Here is a 15,944-nt window from a genome sequence, read left to right as displayed (position 1 = left end):
TATATATATATATATATATATATATATATATATATATACAGTGACTTTCAAAATCAAAAACCATGTATAATACCTTATAGCAATGGTCTCAAACTCAATTCCTGAATCAATTCCTCTATTTTGGCAATACTGGGCTGGCTTTGATTACAGATTACATGTCATTTTTTCCAATAATTAGACCAATAAATGAATGGTTTAGTTTGATTTTTATTACTGTAACAAAATAAATGCAAGACAAAAGACATCAGTTACAATACAAGTGCGTCACAACGACTTTTAACAGGCAACAAAATCAACGTGTCCATTACATACACTGTTCAAGACATAGTAACATGCAATAATAGAACTAACAGTGTTACATTGACATTAAATGGGCAACCAGGTGAGACGAGGAGCAACTAATTAGCTCAATTGGTTACAGATACAATATTGTTGCACGCCTCCAACCAGTGGTGTAAAGTACCAAGTTACAAATACTCAAATTACTAAAATTGAGTAGTTTTTCTTAGGAATTGTAATTTACTAAGTAGATTTAAAAGTGTACGTTTACTTTCCCTTGAGTGCAGTTTTAGTGCTGTATCGGTACTTTTACCCCACTATTTTCCTTCAACCTGCAGTCACTACTTTGTTTTCTTGTCTATGGGGATTGGCTAAAGTAGAAAAATCAGTTCTGCAAATTCTGTCTAATCAAATCGCACATAGAAAATAAATGGCATCATACTGAATAACCTGAAGACATGGGCACTCTATAAATGCAGAAATCCTTTTGGAAGAATTAAAAGTGTCCAAGATGATGTCCAAAATCTTTACACGCAATGACCCAGAGACTGTTTAGATACATGACATTAATGAGAAAATGAAGGAAGTCGACTGTATGATGACTGAAATCACTAAACAGCCTTAATTACTAAATGAAACTAATGAAGAATGAATGAAAGGGCCGAATAAAGGAATGGAAGGAAGGAAGAAGCGAACTAATGAAAGAAGGGAGGACTGAACAAATGAAGGAAGGACCAAATGAATGAAGGAAGGATTCAAGGAAGGACTGAATAAGTGAATGAATGAATGAATGAATAAATGAACAAAGAACCAAATGAAGAAAGGAACAAAAGAATGAAGTGAATGAATGAGTAAACAAAAGAAGGGAGGAACGAAAAAAGGAACAAATGAATGAAGGACAGAACGAACAAAGAAACGAACGCTGGACAGAATGATCAAACAAACAAACAAAGGACAGAGCGATTAAACAAACAAAAGAACTAAGGACAGAACAAACAAACGAATAAAAGGACAGAACAAATGAATAAAGGACAAAACAAACAAACAAACGAAGGACAGAACAAACAAACGAATGAAGGACAGAACAAACAAACGAACGAAGGACAAAACCAATGAACAAATTAAGGACAGAACAAAAAAAATGAAAGGAAGGAACAAACAAATAAAGGACAGAACAAACAAAAACAAATTAAGGACAGAGCGAACAAACAAACTAATGAAGGACAGAACAAATAAACAAACAATTGAAGGACAAAACAAACAGACAAACTAATGAATGAAGGACAGAACGAACAAATAAACGAATAAAGGACAGAACAAATAAACAGACAATTGAAGGACAGAACAAACAAACAAACTAATGAATGACAGAACGAACAAATAAACGAATAAAGGACAGAACAAATAAACAAATGAAGGACAGAACAAACAAACGAATGAAGGACAAACAAATAAACAAACAATTGAAGGACAGAACAAACAAACAAACAAATGAAGAACCGAACAAACAAACGAATGAAGGACAGAACAAATAAACAAACAATTGAAGGACAGAACAAACAAATAAACAAATGAAGGACAAAACAAACAAACAAACAAACAAATGACTGAAGGAAGGAAGGACAGAACAAACAAACAAACGAAGGACAGAACAAACAAACAAACAAACAAACAAACAAATGAAGGACAGAACAAACAAACGACTGAAGGAAGGACAGAACAAACAAACAAACGAATGAAGGACAGAACAAAAACAATGGAAGGAAGGAACAAACAAATAAAGAACAGAACAAACAAACAATTGAAGGACAGAACAAACAAACAAACTAATGAAGGACAGAACAAACAAAATAATGAATGAAGGACAGAACGAACAAATAAACGAATAAAGGACAGAACAAACAAACAAACAAACGAATAAAGGACAGAACAAACAAACAAATGAAGGACAGAACAAACAAACTAATGAATGAAGGACAGAACGAACAAATAAACGAATAAAGGACAGAACAAATAAACAAACAATTGAAGGACAGAACAAACAAACAAACAAACAAACAAATGAATAAAGGACAGAACAAACAAACAAATGAAGGACAGAACAAACAAACAAAGGAAGGAAGAACAAAACAAACAAACGACAGAAGGAAGGACAGAACAAACAAACAAACGAATGAAGGAATGAATGAACACAGGAAGATCACTAAATGTACTACAGAATGGTACGTTTACAGATCCCTGCACAAATTGCATGTAGATGCATCAGCCTTTCCCAGTGTAATACTCGCTGCTAGTCACTCGAGTACTTCTGAAAGGGCTACTTTTTACTCATACTTTCAGTAATATTTACAACACATACGGTTACTCTACTTGCACTACATTTTAGGCCAAGTGATGGTGCTTATACTCGAGTATGATTTTTCAGTACTTTCTGAATCCCCCCCCCCCAACATCCCCTCCCCCCATAATATTTTTATCTATTTTTTATTTTATTTTATCTAATTATTTAATTCATTTCTTTTCTTTCTGTTTTAAGCTAGTTTGTGGTTTTAAAAAGAAAAACCTGTTGTTACTTGTTACTGAATAAATGAACTTGTACTGAATAAATGCAATGTAATATACCCTGTTTTGTAAAAAAAACACAATTAATATATATATATAATAGTGTTGACCATTCTATATACAGGAAAGCAGCCAAGCAACATACTGGTCTGCAAAATTGATAAAAAGCCCCATGTAGCATCAGCATTTCACTTATAAAATACATTCATTCATTTTCCTTCAGCTTAGTCCCTTTATTCATCAGGGGAATGAACCGCCAACTATTCCAGCATATGTTTTACACAGCGGATGCTCTTCCAGCTGCAACCCAGTATTGGGAAACATCCATACACACTCATACACTACGGCCAATTTAGTTTATTCAATTCCCCTATAGCGCATGTGTTTGGACTTGAAACCGGAGCACCCGGAGGAAACCCACGCCAACATGGGGAGAACATGCAAACTCCACACAGAAATGCTAACTGACCCGGCTGAGACTCGAACTAGCGACCTTCTTGCTGTGAGGCGACAGTGCTAACCACAGAGCCACCCTTATAAAAATAGTACAATGATAAAAACTCACTCACTTTCCTTCAGCGCTCCTTCAGGGTCTAAAGATTGCTCATTTTGAAACCTCAGGCAACTATTCGGGCTTTTCTCGTGAGCCCGTAGGTTATGAACTTGGGCGAATCTCCTCCCGCACGACGAGCACTGATAGGGTTTTTCTCCAGTGTGAACTCTCTCATGCACTCTCAGTCCTGATGAATGACCGAAACTGTGTTCACAGTATGAACACTTGTACGGTTTCTCTCCGGTGTGCATCCTCTGGTGTTTTCTTAGGTCACTTGACGTACTGAAGCACTTCCGGCAGTCAGAGCACTCATAAGGTTTCACTCCGGTGTGAATGCTCTGGTGCACTTTTAAATTGTTCAGGTGTAAGAAACTCTTTCCACAAAAAGAGCAAATGTGCGGCTTCACACCAGTGTGAACTTTACGATGTGTTCTTAAGTTTGATGCGAAAGCAAATGATTTACCGCACTCCTCACAGCTAAACGACTTGACTCCAGAGTGAATGTGAAGATGATCTTTGAGAGCGCTTTTATATTTAAAACTCTTCCCACATTCAGTGCATGCGAAGAGTTTTTCCTCAGTGTGAACTCTCAGATGCACATTCAAGTGTCCTTTACTTGTGAAGTGTTTTCCACAATGAGTGCACTCGAACATGTCTTCTCCAGTGTGAATCTTCATGTGCACAATCAAGTCTTTGCTGTAATTGAAACGGTTTCCACAGTGAGCGCATGTGAATGGTTTCTCCTCGCTGTGAATCCTCACGTGCGCATTTAAGTGTTTTTTAAAAACAAAACTCTTCCCACACTGAGCGCACACGTAGGGTTTCTCTCCGGTGTGCACTCTCATGTGCTTCTTAAGTTCTGATATATACATGTAACTCCTTCCACACTGACCGCACGTGAACGGTTTCTCTCCACTGTGAACTATCACGTGTCGGTTGAGTGTTGATTTCTGCGTGTAACTCTTTCCGCATTGATCGCACGTGAACAGCTTTTCTCCGCTGTGAACTACCATGTGTTTTTTAAGTGTTGATATATATGCGAAGTTCTTTCCACACTCAGAGCAGATGAACGTGTCTTTAACTCCAGCGTTTGGACCTTGTTTCTGTGTGAAATCTTGCTCGGTCTGTGAAACGCCCGCAATTCCACCTTCATTTATGAAGTGATGAGGTTGTTGATCGTCTTCATCCACTTCCACAGGGCCTAAAATCACATATTAAAGCACAATATTTCAATTAAAGCACAAGCTGATTACAAATAGAACTAAATAGTTAGCCTTAACTTAAAGATCTAGTGCACAAAATAAACTGAACAAGCTTTTGGGATGCAGAGTATGTTTTAGGTATGTAATCCAACCTGACTAACATATACATAAATATATATATATTATATATATATATATATATATATATATATATATATATATATATATATATATATATATATATATATATATATATATATACACACACATATACACACTCACTGGCCACTTTATTAGGTACACCTTACTAGTACCGGGTTGGACCCTCTTTGCCTCCAGAACTGCCTTAATCCTTCGTGGTTTAGATCCAACAAGGTACTGGAAATATTCCTCAGAGATTTTGCTCCATATTGACATGATAGCATCACACAGTTGCTGCAGATTTGTCGGCTGCACATACATGATGCCAATCTCCCGTTCCACCACATCCCAAAGGTGCTCTATTGGATTGAGCTCTGGTGACTGTGGAGGCCATTTGAGTACAGTGAACTCATCGTCATGTTCCATGTGATTGGCTGATTAGAAATTTTGTTAACGAGCAGTTGGACAGGTGTACCTAATAAAGTGGCCAGTTAGCATATATAGATAGATAGATAGACAGATAGATAGATAGATAGATGTCACTTTACTGGCAGCTAATTGGTCTCTAACTTAGAATAAATCTTGCTTAAAAACGGCTTTGTACAACAGGCCTCAGGTCAGTTTTCATCTTAATGTTTCTCATTGGTAATTAAAGAGAAAGAATGAAAACACAAACCTATCAGTTCCTCTGTCTCTTCGTCTTTAATTCTGCAGGGTTCCTCCTCAATCTCCATCTTTACTATGTCAGTTGTTTCTCCTGCAGTAATTCCTCCTGTTTGACCAAATCTACAACATCAGATTATGTATAAAACACACGACAGTAATGATTGGAGAAGCAAGATTTGAGATGAATTATAACCGTTATCCACTCGGGCTGGTACCGTTGTGATCCACCAAAACTAACCGATTATTTAAAAAGATTATCGTCTAAATAAATAGTAAATATATTGTACTCACAGTGAGAAAAATAGTGTATTTAGAGCCTCATAAACAGTTGTTCTCCGTCTCTATTGTTACTGCTTTTTCCTTCGTCTTCTCATAGACTCGGATGTTCATCGCGTTTGCGGTGCACGAGCGCCACCACTGGCTGAAGCACACACAAACGCTTCTTACCATCGATAATCGTCTACATTTCGTTAATATGAGCTCTTTAATGATCATAATCAATAATATAATTTATGGAAAGAAAGCAATGTTTAAATGTAAAGATCATATGTTTAATTTAAACATAAAAATATGTAATATATCTGTAAAATAAGCACGCTTTGTTAGAATGAAGGTCTGTAAACTTTACATAAATCTATATAATACAGCCAATGCATGACCAAAATAACTAACTTTTAAATATTTAATCCAGACTATAAGAGATGATTATAGATTGAGCATCTGACACAATAAACTAGCAATTTAATGAAAGTGTCTTCAGTTTACTCAATGCATTACCTCTAATTAATGACAATAATAAATCACTGCAAGCTTAACTAACGCTTCAATAAATCTACTTCACTGCCGTCAATTGTTCCACAAAGAACTTTTAATGTTAATAGAAACTTTTCTGTCCACAACAGATGCTTTATAATGATAATATATACTTTAGATTATTAAAATATCCTTTTAAAATGGCTCTTTTAAGAGCTTTCATCACCTAAAAAGTTCTTCAACACCATTAATGTAAAAAACAAACATTATTTGGTTCTTCCTGGCACTTATTTAAGGAGCAAATATGTTCGAATGCAATTAATTTATCTCTTCAATATAAGAATAAACAAATCGCTTTATTAATTGCATCACAAACAGCATTTACAAAGTGTTTTGAGTATTTTCAAATCACACTAGAATAAATAAAATCTGTCTGAGATCATATTTCCAGAGGAAATAGGAAAAAACATATACTTTGTTCAACTTCTTAGTTAAAAATTTACTTTGACTACATTTAAACGTAGGTTCAGTTTGTTTATTAAGCCTATTAGTACATGGTTTTGTTCTGTTTTTATTAGTATAACAAAACTATTTAACTAAAACAAAACTGACTACTTGTTTTGGACTCTATAACCAGCCCACTGCCGGATTAACCAATTATATTTCAGCACTCCGGGTTGCCTTGGCGGAAAAAGCACGCATTTCATTTCAGTCTTGAAGGCTGCATAAATGTGGGCATGATCCAAAATGCAACCTCCGAAAAGAGACGCAGATTCAGAGTTATAAAAATCCACATGAGGTGATTTTTAATGAGCAAATAATACAAATATTACCAACATAAACATTAGCTGAGCTGTTACAGTGCATTTCAATACAGTGTCAAATCCACGAGTGCTACTGACAATGCCACTGATCTGGAGAATGTCAGATTTAGGGCTGCACACATGTTTTTGGTAGAAGACAGCATGTTTACAGATTTATTATGGTCACACGTGCTAGATCAATGCATGAACACACAGGCCTACGTGGTTCACAATGAAAAAGTGAAAGTTGTCAGTCTGGCAACCGGCAAAAAAGCACTATCCAATATACTTTGAATAGGATGTTTGTGCAAACTGAGAGTGAGAAGGAATACATTATCATACGTGTCTACATGTAAGTGATTTCAGCTCAGCAATCCCCAAACACTCAGAACACTACATACTCTATATTAAAAGTCTTTAAATACTTTATATTTGCTTTTATTTCCTATTGCATAACTTCTACTTCTCCGTAGCTTATTCTTATTGCTCAAAATCAAACAAGAAGTGCTCAGGGTTAGCTCAATTAATGTATCAGCGCTTCTTGGGTAAGGAATTCATCAGAATAAACAGCAAAAGAACATCCAAGGCACTCGAAAAACTTTTTATTTATTTATTTATTTATTTATTTAACATTTTTCGAGTACCTTGGACTTTCTTTTGCTGTTTATTCTTACTGTTATTCAAGAGTTCACACTTAGCTGATGATTGGTAATAAGCTAGTTTGGCATGCTGTCCTGGGAGAGAGCCCTGAGCTCATGAGATCCTCGAGCCCTGGGCTCCCTCCCATTTGCAGGGCGAGAGGGGAGTTTGAGCTCAGGTAGATCTTGAGGAACCCCCCCGCTCCTGCTGCTTAAAGATTGCTATGAGGGTGTGTTGCTGGTGGAATTTGACTATGGTGCTGATTTGGTTTAGTCAATTTACTTATGTCTCATGTTTTTGGACAGTGGGAGGAAACCGGAGGACCCGGGGAAAACCCACGCAAGCACGGGGAGAACATGAACTCCATATGGAAATGCTGTGCAGCCGGGTAGAGACCCGAATTAGAGGCATTCTTGCTGTGAGGCCACAGTGCTAGCCACTAGGCCATCGTGCTGCCCTATAGAGGAAAAAGAGGAGGAGAGGGGGTGGAAGGGGGGATTCTTCAAGACGAAGATGACTAAAGGTAAGATGCTTGGTTATTTATATTGAGTTAGGAATCATCTGATTGGTGGTTTGTACATTAGCTTGACTCGGGGCCAGCCGTGTCAATAATAAGCACATGATCCTCTCGAAATTAGTTTATAAATAAACTCCACTCTGTGTTAAAGTGGTTGCTTTTTTAAGCGTTTTCTCCATGCCACTTTCAAACCCATAATGCACTGCTTGAGTATACACGCTCAATTTCCATATGAATGAATTGAAAACGCATTCCTTCAATTATTTTCCTAAATCCCTTATTTATCAGGGGTCTCCACAGCGGAATGAACCGCCAACTACTCCAGCATATGTTTGACGCAGCAGATGCTCACCCAGAATATTAAAATACGAAAACACATTTAGATCATTTACTTTAATCAGTACTATTGGAATGTGAAAATAATCTAGCTCCTGTTTATCTAACCAATCTTCTGTCTCGCTACAATCCAACTCGCTCTTTAAGGTCTCAAAACTCAGGGCTTCTGGTAGTACCTAGAATAGCAAAGTCGAGTAAAGGAGGTCGAGCCTTCTCATTTATAGCTCCTAAACTCTGGAATAGCCTTCCTGATAACGTCCGAGGCTCAGACACACTCTCCCAATTCAAAACTAGATTAAAGACCTATCTGTTCAGTAAAGCGTACACTTAGTGCACCACTTAGGGGGCTTCCACACAGGATCTGCATCTAGTTTATATACACTATGAACATCAGCTACGCTAATTATCTTCTTTATTCTCCATTTCCACCTGGGGATACTCTTCCCGAGGCCCTCAGACTATGCAGAGTCACTGATTCGATCCAAGACCAACAACGAGATGATCCCAAGGTTTCCATAATCCTGGACCTGGCCGTATCCTGAGCAGGTACTGTGGTGGTCATGGAGGAGTGGAGAACATGAGACTGATTCCTGTGACGCTCCAGAGACAGACGAGTCTTCGCTGAGGCCAGCTTCCAGCCTCCGCCACTGAGACTGCAGCTCTGCACAAGACGTTTGGCCAGCGGAGAAATTAAAATGGTCGTGCCCAACTGAGCCTGGTTTCTCTCAAGGTTTTTTTTTTCTTCACTTTCGCCATTTAGTGAAGTTTTTTTTCCCTCTCCGCTGTCGCCACTGGCTTGCATGGTTCGGGATCTGTAGAGCTGCGCATCGTTGGATTGCTCTTCAGTGTTTGGACTCTCAGTAGTGATTATTAAACCACACTGAACTGAGCTCAACTGAACTGAACTTATACACTACAAACTGAACTACACTGTTCCTATTTACTGTGACCTGTTATGTGAAGCTGCTTTGACACAATCTACATTGTATAAGCGCTATACAAATAAAGGTGTATTGAAATTGAATTGAATGTGAAGAGACTTTCAAGCAGCGCAACAGCACAATCACCTACTGCAGCTTTAAATTTGCTCAATGGGATAACCTAGGCAGTGTTTCTTCTCATGACTTTGTAGACTGTGAAAAAGAGCAAAACTCATCCCACATGAGGAGCAACGATACGGCTTTTCTCCAGTATGAATCCTCTCATGAACTTTCAGCGTTGACGGATAAGAGAAACACATCCCACAGTGCGAACACTGATACGGCTTCTCTCCAGTGTGAACTTTCTGATGTACTTTCAACGTCGACGAGCTGGTGAAACTCTTTCCACATTGCGAACACGTGTAGGGTCTCTCTCCAGTGTGAATCCTCCGGTGTGTGTTTAAATTACTCGTTGAACTGAAAGTCTTCCCGCAGTCTGAGCACACGTGCGGTTTCTCTCCAGTGTGAACTCTCATGTGTCTGCTGAGCACCGATTTATACTTGTAGGTCTTTTCGCAGTGAGAGCACGCGAACTGCTTTTCTCCGTTGTGATCTTTCATGTGGCTGCTGAGCTCGGATTTATTCATGTAGCTGTTTTCACACTGAGCGCATGCATACTGTTTTTCCTCAGTGTGAACTTTCATGTGTGCTTTAAGAGTGGATTTATGCATGTAACTCCTTCCACACTCCGAGCAGATGAACGTCCTTTTAATTTTACTGTCTTGATTCTGTTCAGTATGGGAAATGGCGGCATTTCCATCTTCATCTGTGAAACGGTGAGGCGGTTTGTGTTCATCCACTTCCGCAGGGCCTAAAATTAACATTAAATCCCCATACTTTAATTATAGAACAGACCAATTAGAAACAAACATACATAATTAACTTCAAGCTGGTATATAAATCTACCAGGTCTGCTGCCATCTAGTTTTAGATCAATTATTATGTTTCAGTTTTTAATCCTAGACTGATTTTACCTTAACAACAAGCAGGGAAAATCACATTTCTATCTAATTTTACTCGTGACAAACACGTTCTGATGTCAAAAGAATGAGCTGTAATTTTAATGAGTGAAAATTCTCACGTTATGCATTTTAAGTCCATTATAAGGAAACAGCTTAATGTGGTTTAACGTACTTTAACAGCGACCAGGGAAACCCAAATTTCTGTCAAACTTTACTTGTGATTAACACTAACTATTGGCAAAAGAACGAGCCCTAATTCCATAGATAAAGTGAACAATATCAGGTTAAGTGTTTTCTCCCCATTAAAGTCTATAGTAAGGAAAGGCTTAACATAACTCTACAACAACCGAGGGAAACCAAATGTTAAAAAGGCTGTTCATAAAATCAAAGTTTGAGTTAATCACTAGTAAAATTTGATAGAAATGTGATTTTCCTCGCTTGTTGTTAAACCATGTTAAGCTTTTTCTTTATAATAGACTTCAATGGGGGAGAAAACACTTAATGTGATGTTTTTCACTTTATCTGTGGAATTGGGACTCTTTCTTTTTACAGTAATTAGGGTTAATTACAAGTGCAATTTGACAAAAAAAATGTGTTTCTCCTGTTTATGTTTAGGTACATTAAGCCATGTTAAGCTTTTTTCACGTTAAGCGCTTTAGAATGTTCCTATTTGCAGTGCGTTTCTGTATTTGCATGTGTTGTGAGTATTTTCATGCACATGTTTAGTCAGAGATTGATGAATTAATGTTTACTATTTCCTATATTTACTATTATTTTAAACTTTTTTCACGTTAAGAGTTTTAGAATGTCCCTGCAAATAGCACAGACCACAACAGAAATGTGTCGGGGGACCCCAAAATGTTATTGATTGTTTACTAGATTTTATGGAGATGCAAATATTAAACATTAATTTATCAATCTCTGACTAAACATGTGCATGAATATACTCACAACACACTGCAAATATGGACATTCTAAAGCGCTTAGCGTGTAAAAAGCTTAACGTTGCTTAATGTACCCAAACATGAACTAGAGAAATCCAAATTTCTGTCAAATTATACTTGTAATTAACCCTAATTACTGTAAAAAGAAAGAGTCCCAATTCCATAGATAAAGTGAAAAACATCACATTAAGATGTTTGTCCCCCATTGAAGTCTATTAAAAGGAAAAGAATGCAGGGACATTCTAAAACTCTTAACGTGAAAAAAGCTTAAAATAATAGTAAATATAGCAAATAGTAAAACATTAACTCATCAATCTCTGACTAAACATGTGCATGAAAATACTCACAACACATGCAAATACAGAAACACACTGCAAATAGGGACAATCTAAAGCGCTTAATGTGGCTTAATGTACCTAAACAAACTAGAGAAATAGAAATTTCTGTCAAATTGCACTTGTAATTAACCCTAATTACTGTAAAAAGAGTCCCAATTCCATAGATAAAGTGAAAAACATCACATTAAGCGTTTTCTCCCCCATTGAAGTCTATTATAAAGAAAAAGCTTAACAACAAGCGGGGGAAATTTCTATCAAATTTGACTTGTGATTAACTCAAACTTTGATTTTATGAACAGCCTTTTTAACACTTGGTTTCCCTCGGTTGTTGTAGAGTTATGTTAAGCCTTTCCTTACTATAGACTTTAATGGGGAGAAAATGCTTAACCTGATATTGTTCACTTTATCTATAGAATTAGGGCTCGTTCTTTTGCCAATAGTTAGTGTTAATCACAAGTAAAGTTTAACAGCAGTTTGGGTTTCCCTGATCGGTGTTAAAGTATGTTAAGCCACGTTGAGCTGTTTCCTTATAATGGACTTAAAATGCATAACGTGAGAATTTTCACTCACTAAAATTACAGCTCATTCTTTTGACATCAGAACGTGTTTGTCACGAGTAAAATTTGACAGAAATGTGATTGTCCCCTCTTGTTGTTACAGTACATTTAGCCACTTTAAGCTTTTCCTCATAATAGACTTCAATGGGGGATAAAAATCTTAATGTGATGTTTTTCACTTTATCTATGGAATTAGGACTCTTTCTTTTTACAGTAATTAGGGTTAATTACAAGTGCAATTTGACAGAAATTTGCGTTTCTCTAGTTTATGTTTAGGTACATATTAAGCTTTTTTCACGTTAAGCACTTTAGAATGTTCCTATTTGCAGTGTGTTTCTGTATTTGCATGTGTTGTTTACTATTTGCTATATTTACTATTATTTTAAGCTTTTTTCACATTAAGAGTTTTAGAATGTCCCTGCAAATAGCACAGACCACAGCAGAAATGTGTCGGGGGACCCCAAAATGTTATTAATTGTTTATAGATTTCATGGAGATGCAGCGGTTCCCAAACTTTTTGCTGTGTGCACCCCTTTCTAATATTTGACACCTGTCAAGCACCCCTTTCTCCGATTGAACTCCACATTTTAACTACAATAACTAAATACACATATTTTCAGTATACGCAATTAGAATAAACATAATAAAATACGTGAATTTAATGGACGAGCTTTTAATGAAGATGACAATTTTCACAGCGTCAGATAAAAGTTCATCTGGCATGTTTTTCATCGCTAGAGCTTCTTGGTGAATCCTGCAGTGTAACCGATGGTGCAACTTTTGGGAGGAAAGCTACAGCTCCTTTGTGCCTCCTTTTTTCTTCTTCTTCCGTTCCTTCAATCCCTTGAAAATAATAACTTACAGGCATGACTTGTAAGTGCTGGACCATATATGAGGGCTTAGGACTGCTATTAGCTAAAACCTCACCACAGACTACACATTGCGGATTTGGATTTTCTGCATCTCCAATCCATGTGAAACCGAAAATAATGTAACTGTCGCTATATTTGTGCTTCTTACTTGACATTTTCTCACTCTCTAGCGTAGGCCTAAATCTTTTCATCAGTACATCTCTGCTGGATTTCTCTGTTCCCGCCTGCCCCTCTTTCCCTTGTTCGTTATCCTCCGAGTCCATATATTCAAGGCCGCTGCACATCTCCATAGAAGAGGCCGATGTAGATGGTTCATCCCTGCTGTCACTTGACTTTAAAGTGCCAGTTTTTAACCAGATGTCCATTTTGATGAATACAGTAAGCAAAAAAATAATAATAATAATCAAAATAAAACAAAATAAAATAATCTCTTAGCGCCTAATTGGAAAGGGCGGGGCTATTGTGACGCAGACGTCAAGCCATGAGATTAGTATATGCATGCATAGGTTGTAAATTACAATTTGTAATGTGATTTTTTCTCTCTCTCTCTCTGTGAATTTCTTTTCTCTCAAAAATATGACGTGAAGTTTACCCAAGATAAATGCATAAAAATAATAAAAGATCAAATTTTCCGACATCACAAACATTCTCTCGCGCACCCCTGGTGGACAGACTGTGCACCTTAATTTGGGAACCGCTATGTTATAAAACCTTTCCAAATAGAGATATCTATTTGTCATCGGGTGAAATTGTTTTCATACCGCAATATATATCGCAAAATAATCAAATATCGCAATGTAAATTTTTTTTTTTTATTGTGCAGGGCTAGTTCGGTCAAATAAATAGTGCTAATGTTGTTCTGAAGTCATACTTGCATGTGATTTCAGTGCGAATATTCAAAGTACCATGGTAAACAACAAAGGGAGCATGTCACAAGTTGTCACTGAACGAATGTGCAAATAAAAAAACAACATCACCTAATCTTAAATGTCAATGTCAGCCATTAAACAGCAAGAAATAAACACCAACCTATTTGTTCCTCTGTCTCTTCATCTTTTATTCTGCAGTGCTCATCCGAAACCTCCACCTTCACTGGTTTCAGGAGTAACAATAAATGTCAGTTTTCATCATAACATTTCTCCTCAGTCATTAAAGAGTATTATGAAAATCACAAACCTATTGGTTCCTCAGTATCTTCATCTTTTATTCCGCAGGGTTCTTCCTTTAACTCAAACCTTACTAGTTGCAGATACATTAATAAACGTCAGCTGTTAATGTCAATGGTCAGTTTTAGATTAGATTAGATTCAACTTTAATGCCATTACACATGTACAAGGCAACGAAATGCAATTTAGGTCTAACCAGCAGTGCAATAGCAGCAAGTGCAGTTATAGAAAAACTGTGGTGATATTTACAGATGGATGTATTATGAACATTATATGCAGGTTGTATTAGCTATGAACAGAGATTTAAAATACATGAATATATGTACAGGATGCTATTAATAATCAGATATTAAACTATTAATGACAGTTATTAAATAGGAAGAATAAAAACACAAACCTATTCGTTCCTCTGTCTCTTCATCTTTTATTCTGCAGGGTTCTTCCTCAATCTCCATCTTTACTATAGTATGTCAGTTGTTTCTCCTGCAGTAATTCCTCCTGTTTGACCAAATCTACAACATGTGTTTATTTACAAGCTGACAGAATTGGTGATTTGAGAGGAATTTTAATCGTTATCCACTCGGGCTGGAAGCGTTTCAATCCACTGGTTGTTTTTAAAGATCTCTCCTACTAATTATTAAAGTAGACGTACTTACAGTGATAAATACAGTATATTTAGAGCATCGTGAACGGCTGTTTTTCTTCTAATGTTTACATTCTTTCCGCGCTCTTCTTCTTCTCGTAGACTCGGATGTTCGTCTTTGTTTCTGTTGCTCGAGCGCCACCACTGGCAGAAACTGATACAAACATTTCTTACCCTCGATGATTTACATTTCGTTACAGTATTTCTCGGTTGCTTTGGTCAGGCCTGAATTAAGAACACAGGGGCCTTCTTCTTCTTCTTCTTCTTCTTCTTATAATTTTTACGGCGGTTAGCATCTAGCGTTTTGGTGCATTACCAACCATCTTCAGCTCCGGAGTGTGGACTAGAGGTTAGGTTTACAGACTAATCATTTCCCCTCCACTTCCCTCCTTCCCATTCTTTCTCTTATACACACATACATACATACATACATACATACATACACATACATACATACATACATACATACATACATACATATGTCAGCTACATGTACTAAATCATTTGAAAGATGTACTTAGACATTTGCAATTTGATGAAATGAATGAGAAAATGGCGATGCAGTGGTGCAGTAGGTAGTGCTGTTGCTTCACAGCAAGAAGGTCTCTGGTTCAAGCGTCGGCTGGGTCTGTTGACGTTTCTGTGTGGAGTTTGCATGTTCTCCCTGTGTTGGCGTGGGTTTCCTCCGGGTGCTCCGGTTTCCCCCACAGTCCAAACATATGCGGTACAGGTGAATTGGGTAGGCTAAATTGTCTGTAGTGTGAATGAGTGTGTGTGTGGATGTTTCCCAGAGATAGGTTGTGGCTGGAAGGGCATCCGTTGCGCAAAAACGTGCTGAATAAGTTGGCGGTTCATTCCGCTGTGGCGACCCCGGATGAATAAAGGGACTAAGCTGAAAAGTAAATGAATGAATGAATGGAGAAAATCAAGTCTGTTTTGAACATTTGCCAAGTGGTTTGTCCATGTTGTTTTGAGAATGTAATTCCTGTTTCAAGAAATGAGCCAAACCAACAAAGAAAAACTGTAAATGT

The 15,944-nt window shown here is 37.2% G+C and overlaps 2 protein-coding genes across 3 annotated transcripts; both read right to left on the bottom strand.

Annotated features, from left to right (window-relative positions):
• Nucleotides 1–204: 204 nt before the first annotated feature.
• LOC130214679 (gastrula zinc finger protein XlCGF57.1-like) lies at nucleotides 205–5,872 on the bottom strand. 2 transcript variants are annotated; one of them, XM_056446473.1, is made up of 3 exons: nucleotides 5,695–5,872; nucleotides 5,414–5,523; nucleotides 205–4,595 (listed from the first exon to the last, which is right to left on the bottom strand). In XM_056446473.1, the coding sequence occupies exons 2-3, from the start codon at nucleotides 5,469–5,471 to the stop codon at nucleotides 3,403–3,405; spliced, it is 1,251 nt and encodes a 416-aa protein (XP_056302448.1). In that variant the 5' UTR covers nucleotides 5,472–5,523; nucleotides 5,695–5,872; the 3' UTR covers nucleotides 205–3,402. The 2 variants fall into 2 exon arrangements, with proteins under 2 accessions (XP_056302448.1, XP_056302449.1); XM_056446474.1 differs by having other exon boundaries at nucleotides 5,414–5,509.
• A 777-nt stretch (nucleotides 5,873–6,649) lies between these two features.
• LOC130215193 (gastrula zinc finger protein XlCGF7.1) lies at nucleotides 6,650–14,908 on the bottom strand. The gene is made up of 4 exons (XM_056447103.1): nucleotides 14,668–14,908; nucleotides 14,281–14,372; nucleotides 14,134–14,196; nucleotides 6,650–10,242 (listed from the first exon to the last, which is right to left on the bottom strand). The coding sequence occupies exons 2-4, from the start codon at nucleotides 14,357–14,359 to the stop codon at nucleotides 9,530–9,532; spliced, it is 855 nt and encodes a 284-aa protein (XP_056303078.1). The 5' UTR covers nucleotides 14,360–14,372; nucleotides 14,668–14,908; the 3' UTR covers nucleotides 6,650–9,529.
• Between the last annotated feature and the right edge of the window lie 1,036 nt (nucleotides 14,909–15,944).

Source organism: Danio aesculapii, chromosome 21 (genome assembly GCF_903798145.1).
Source record: "Danio aesculapii chromosome 21, fDanAes4.1, whole genome shotgun sequence".
NCBI lineage: Eukaryota > Metazoa > Chordata > Actinopteri > Cypriniformes > Danionidae > Danio > Danio aesculapii.
The sequence above is the reverse complement of the archived record's forward strand: the minus strand, read 5'-3'. Positions and strand labels throughout refer to the sequence as shown.

Bases quoted from the DNA above. Each gene is read 5' to 3' on its own strand.
- LOC130214679 (XM_056446473.1), bottom strand. From the start codon at position 5,471: ATGGAGATTGAGGAGGAACCCTGCAGAATTAAAGACGAAGAGACAGAG. The intron at 4,596-5,413 runs GTTTGTGTTTTC...ATGTGATTTTAG, and splicing joins AGAGACAGAGGAACTGATAG to GCCCTGTGGAAGTGGATGAA.
- LOC130215193 (XM_056447103.1), bottom strand. From the start codon at position 14,359: ATGTATCTGCAACTAGTAAGGTTTGAGTTAAAGGAAGAACCCTGCGGA. The intron at 14,197-14,280 runs GTTTGTGATTTT...TCCTGAAACCAG, and splicing joins AGATACTGAGGAACCAATAG to TGAAGGTGGAGGTTTCGGAT. The intron at 10,243-14,133 runs GTTGGTGTTTAT...TGTTAATTTTAG, and splicing joins AGAGACAGAGGAACAAATAG to GCCCTGCGGAAGTGGATGAA.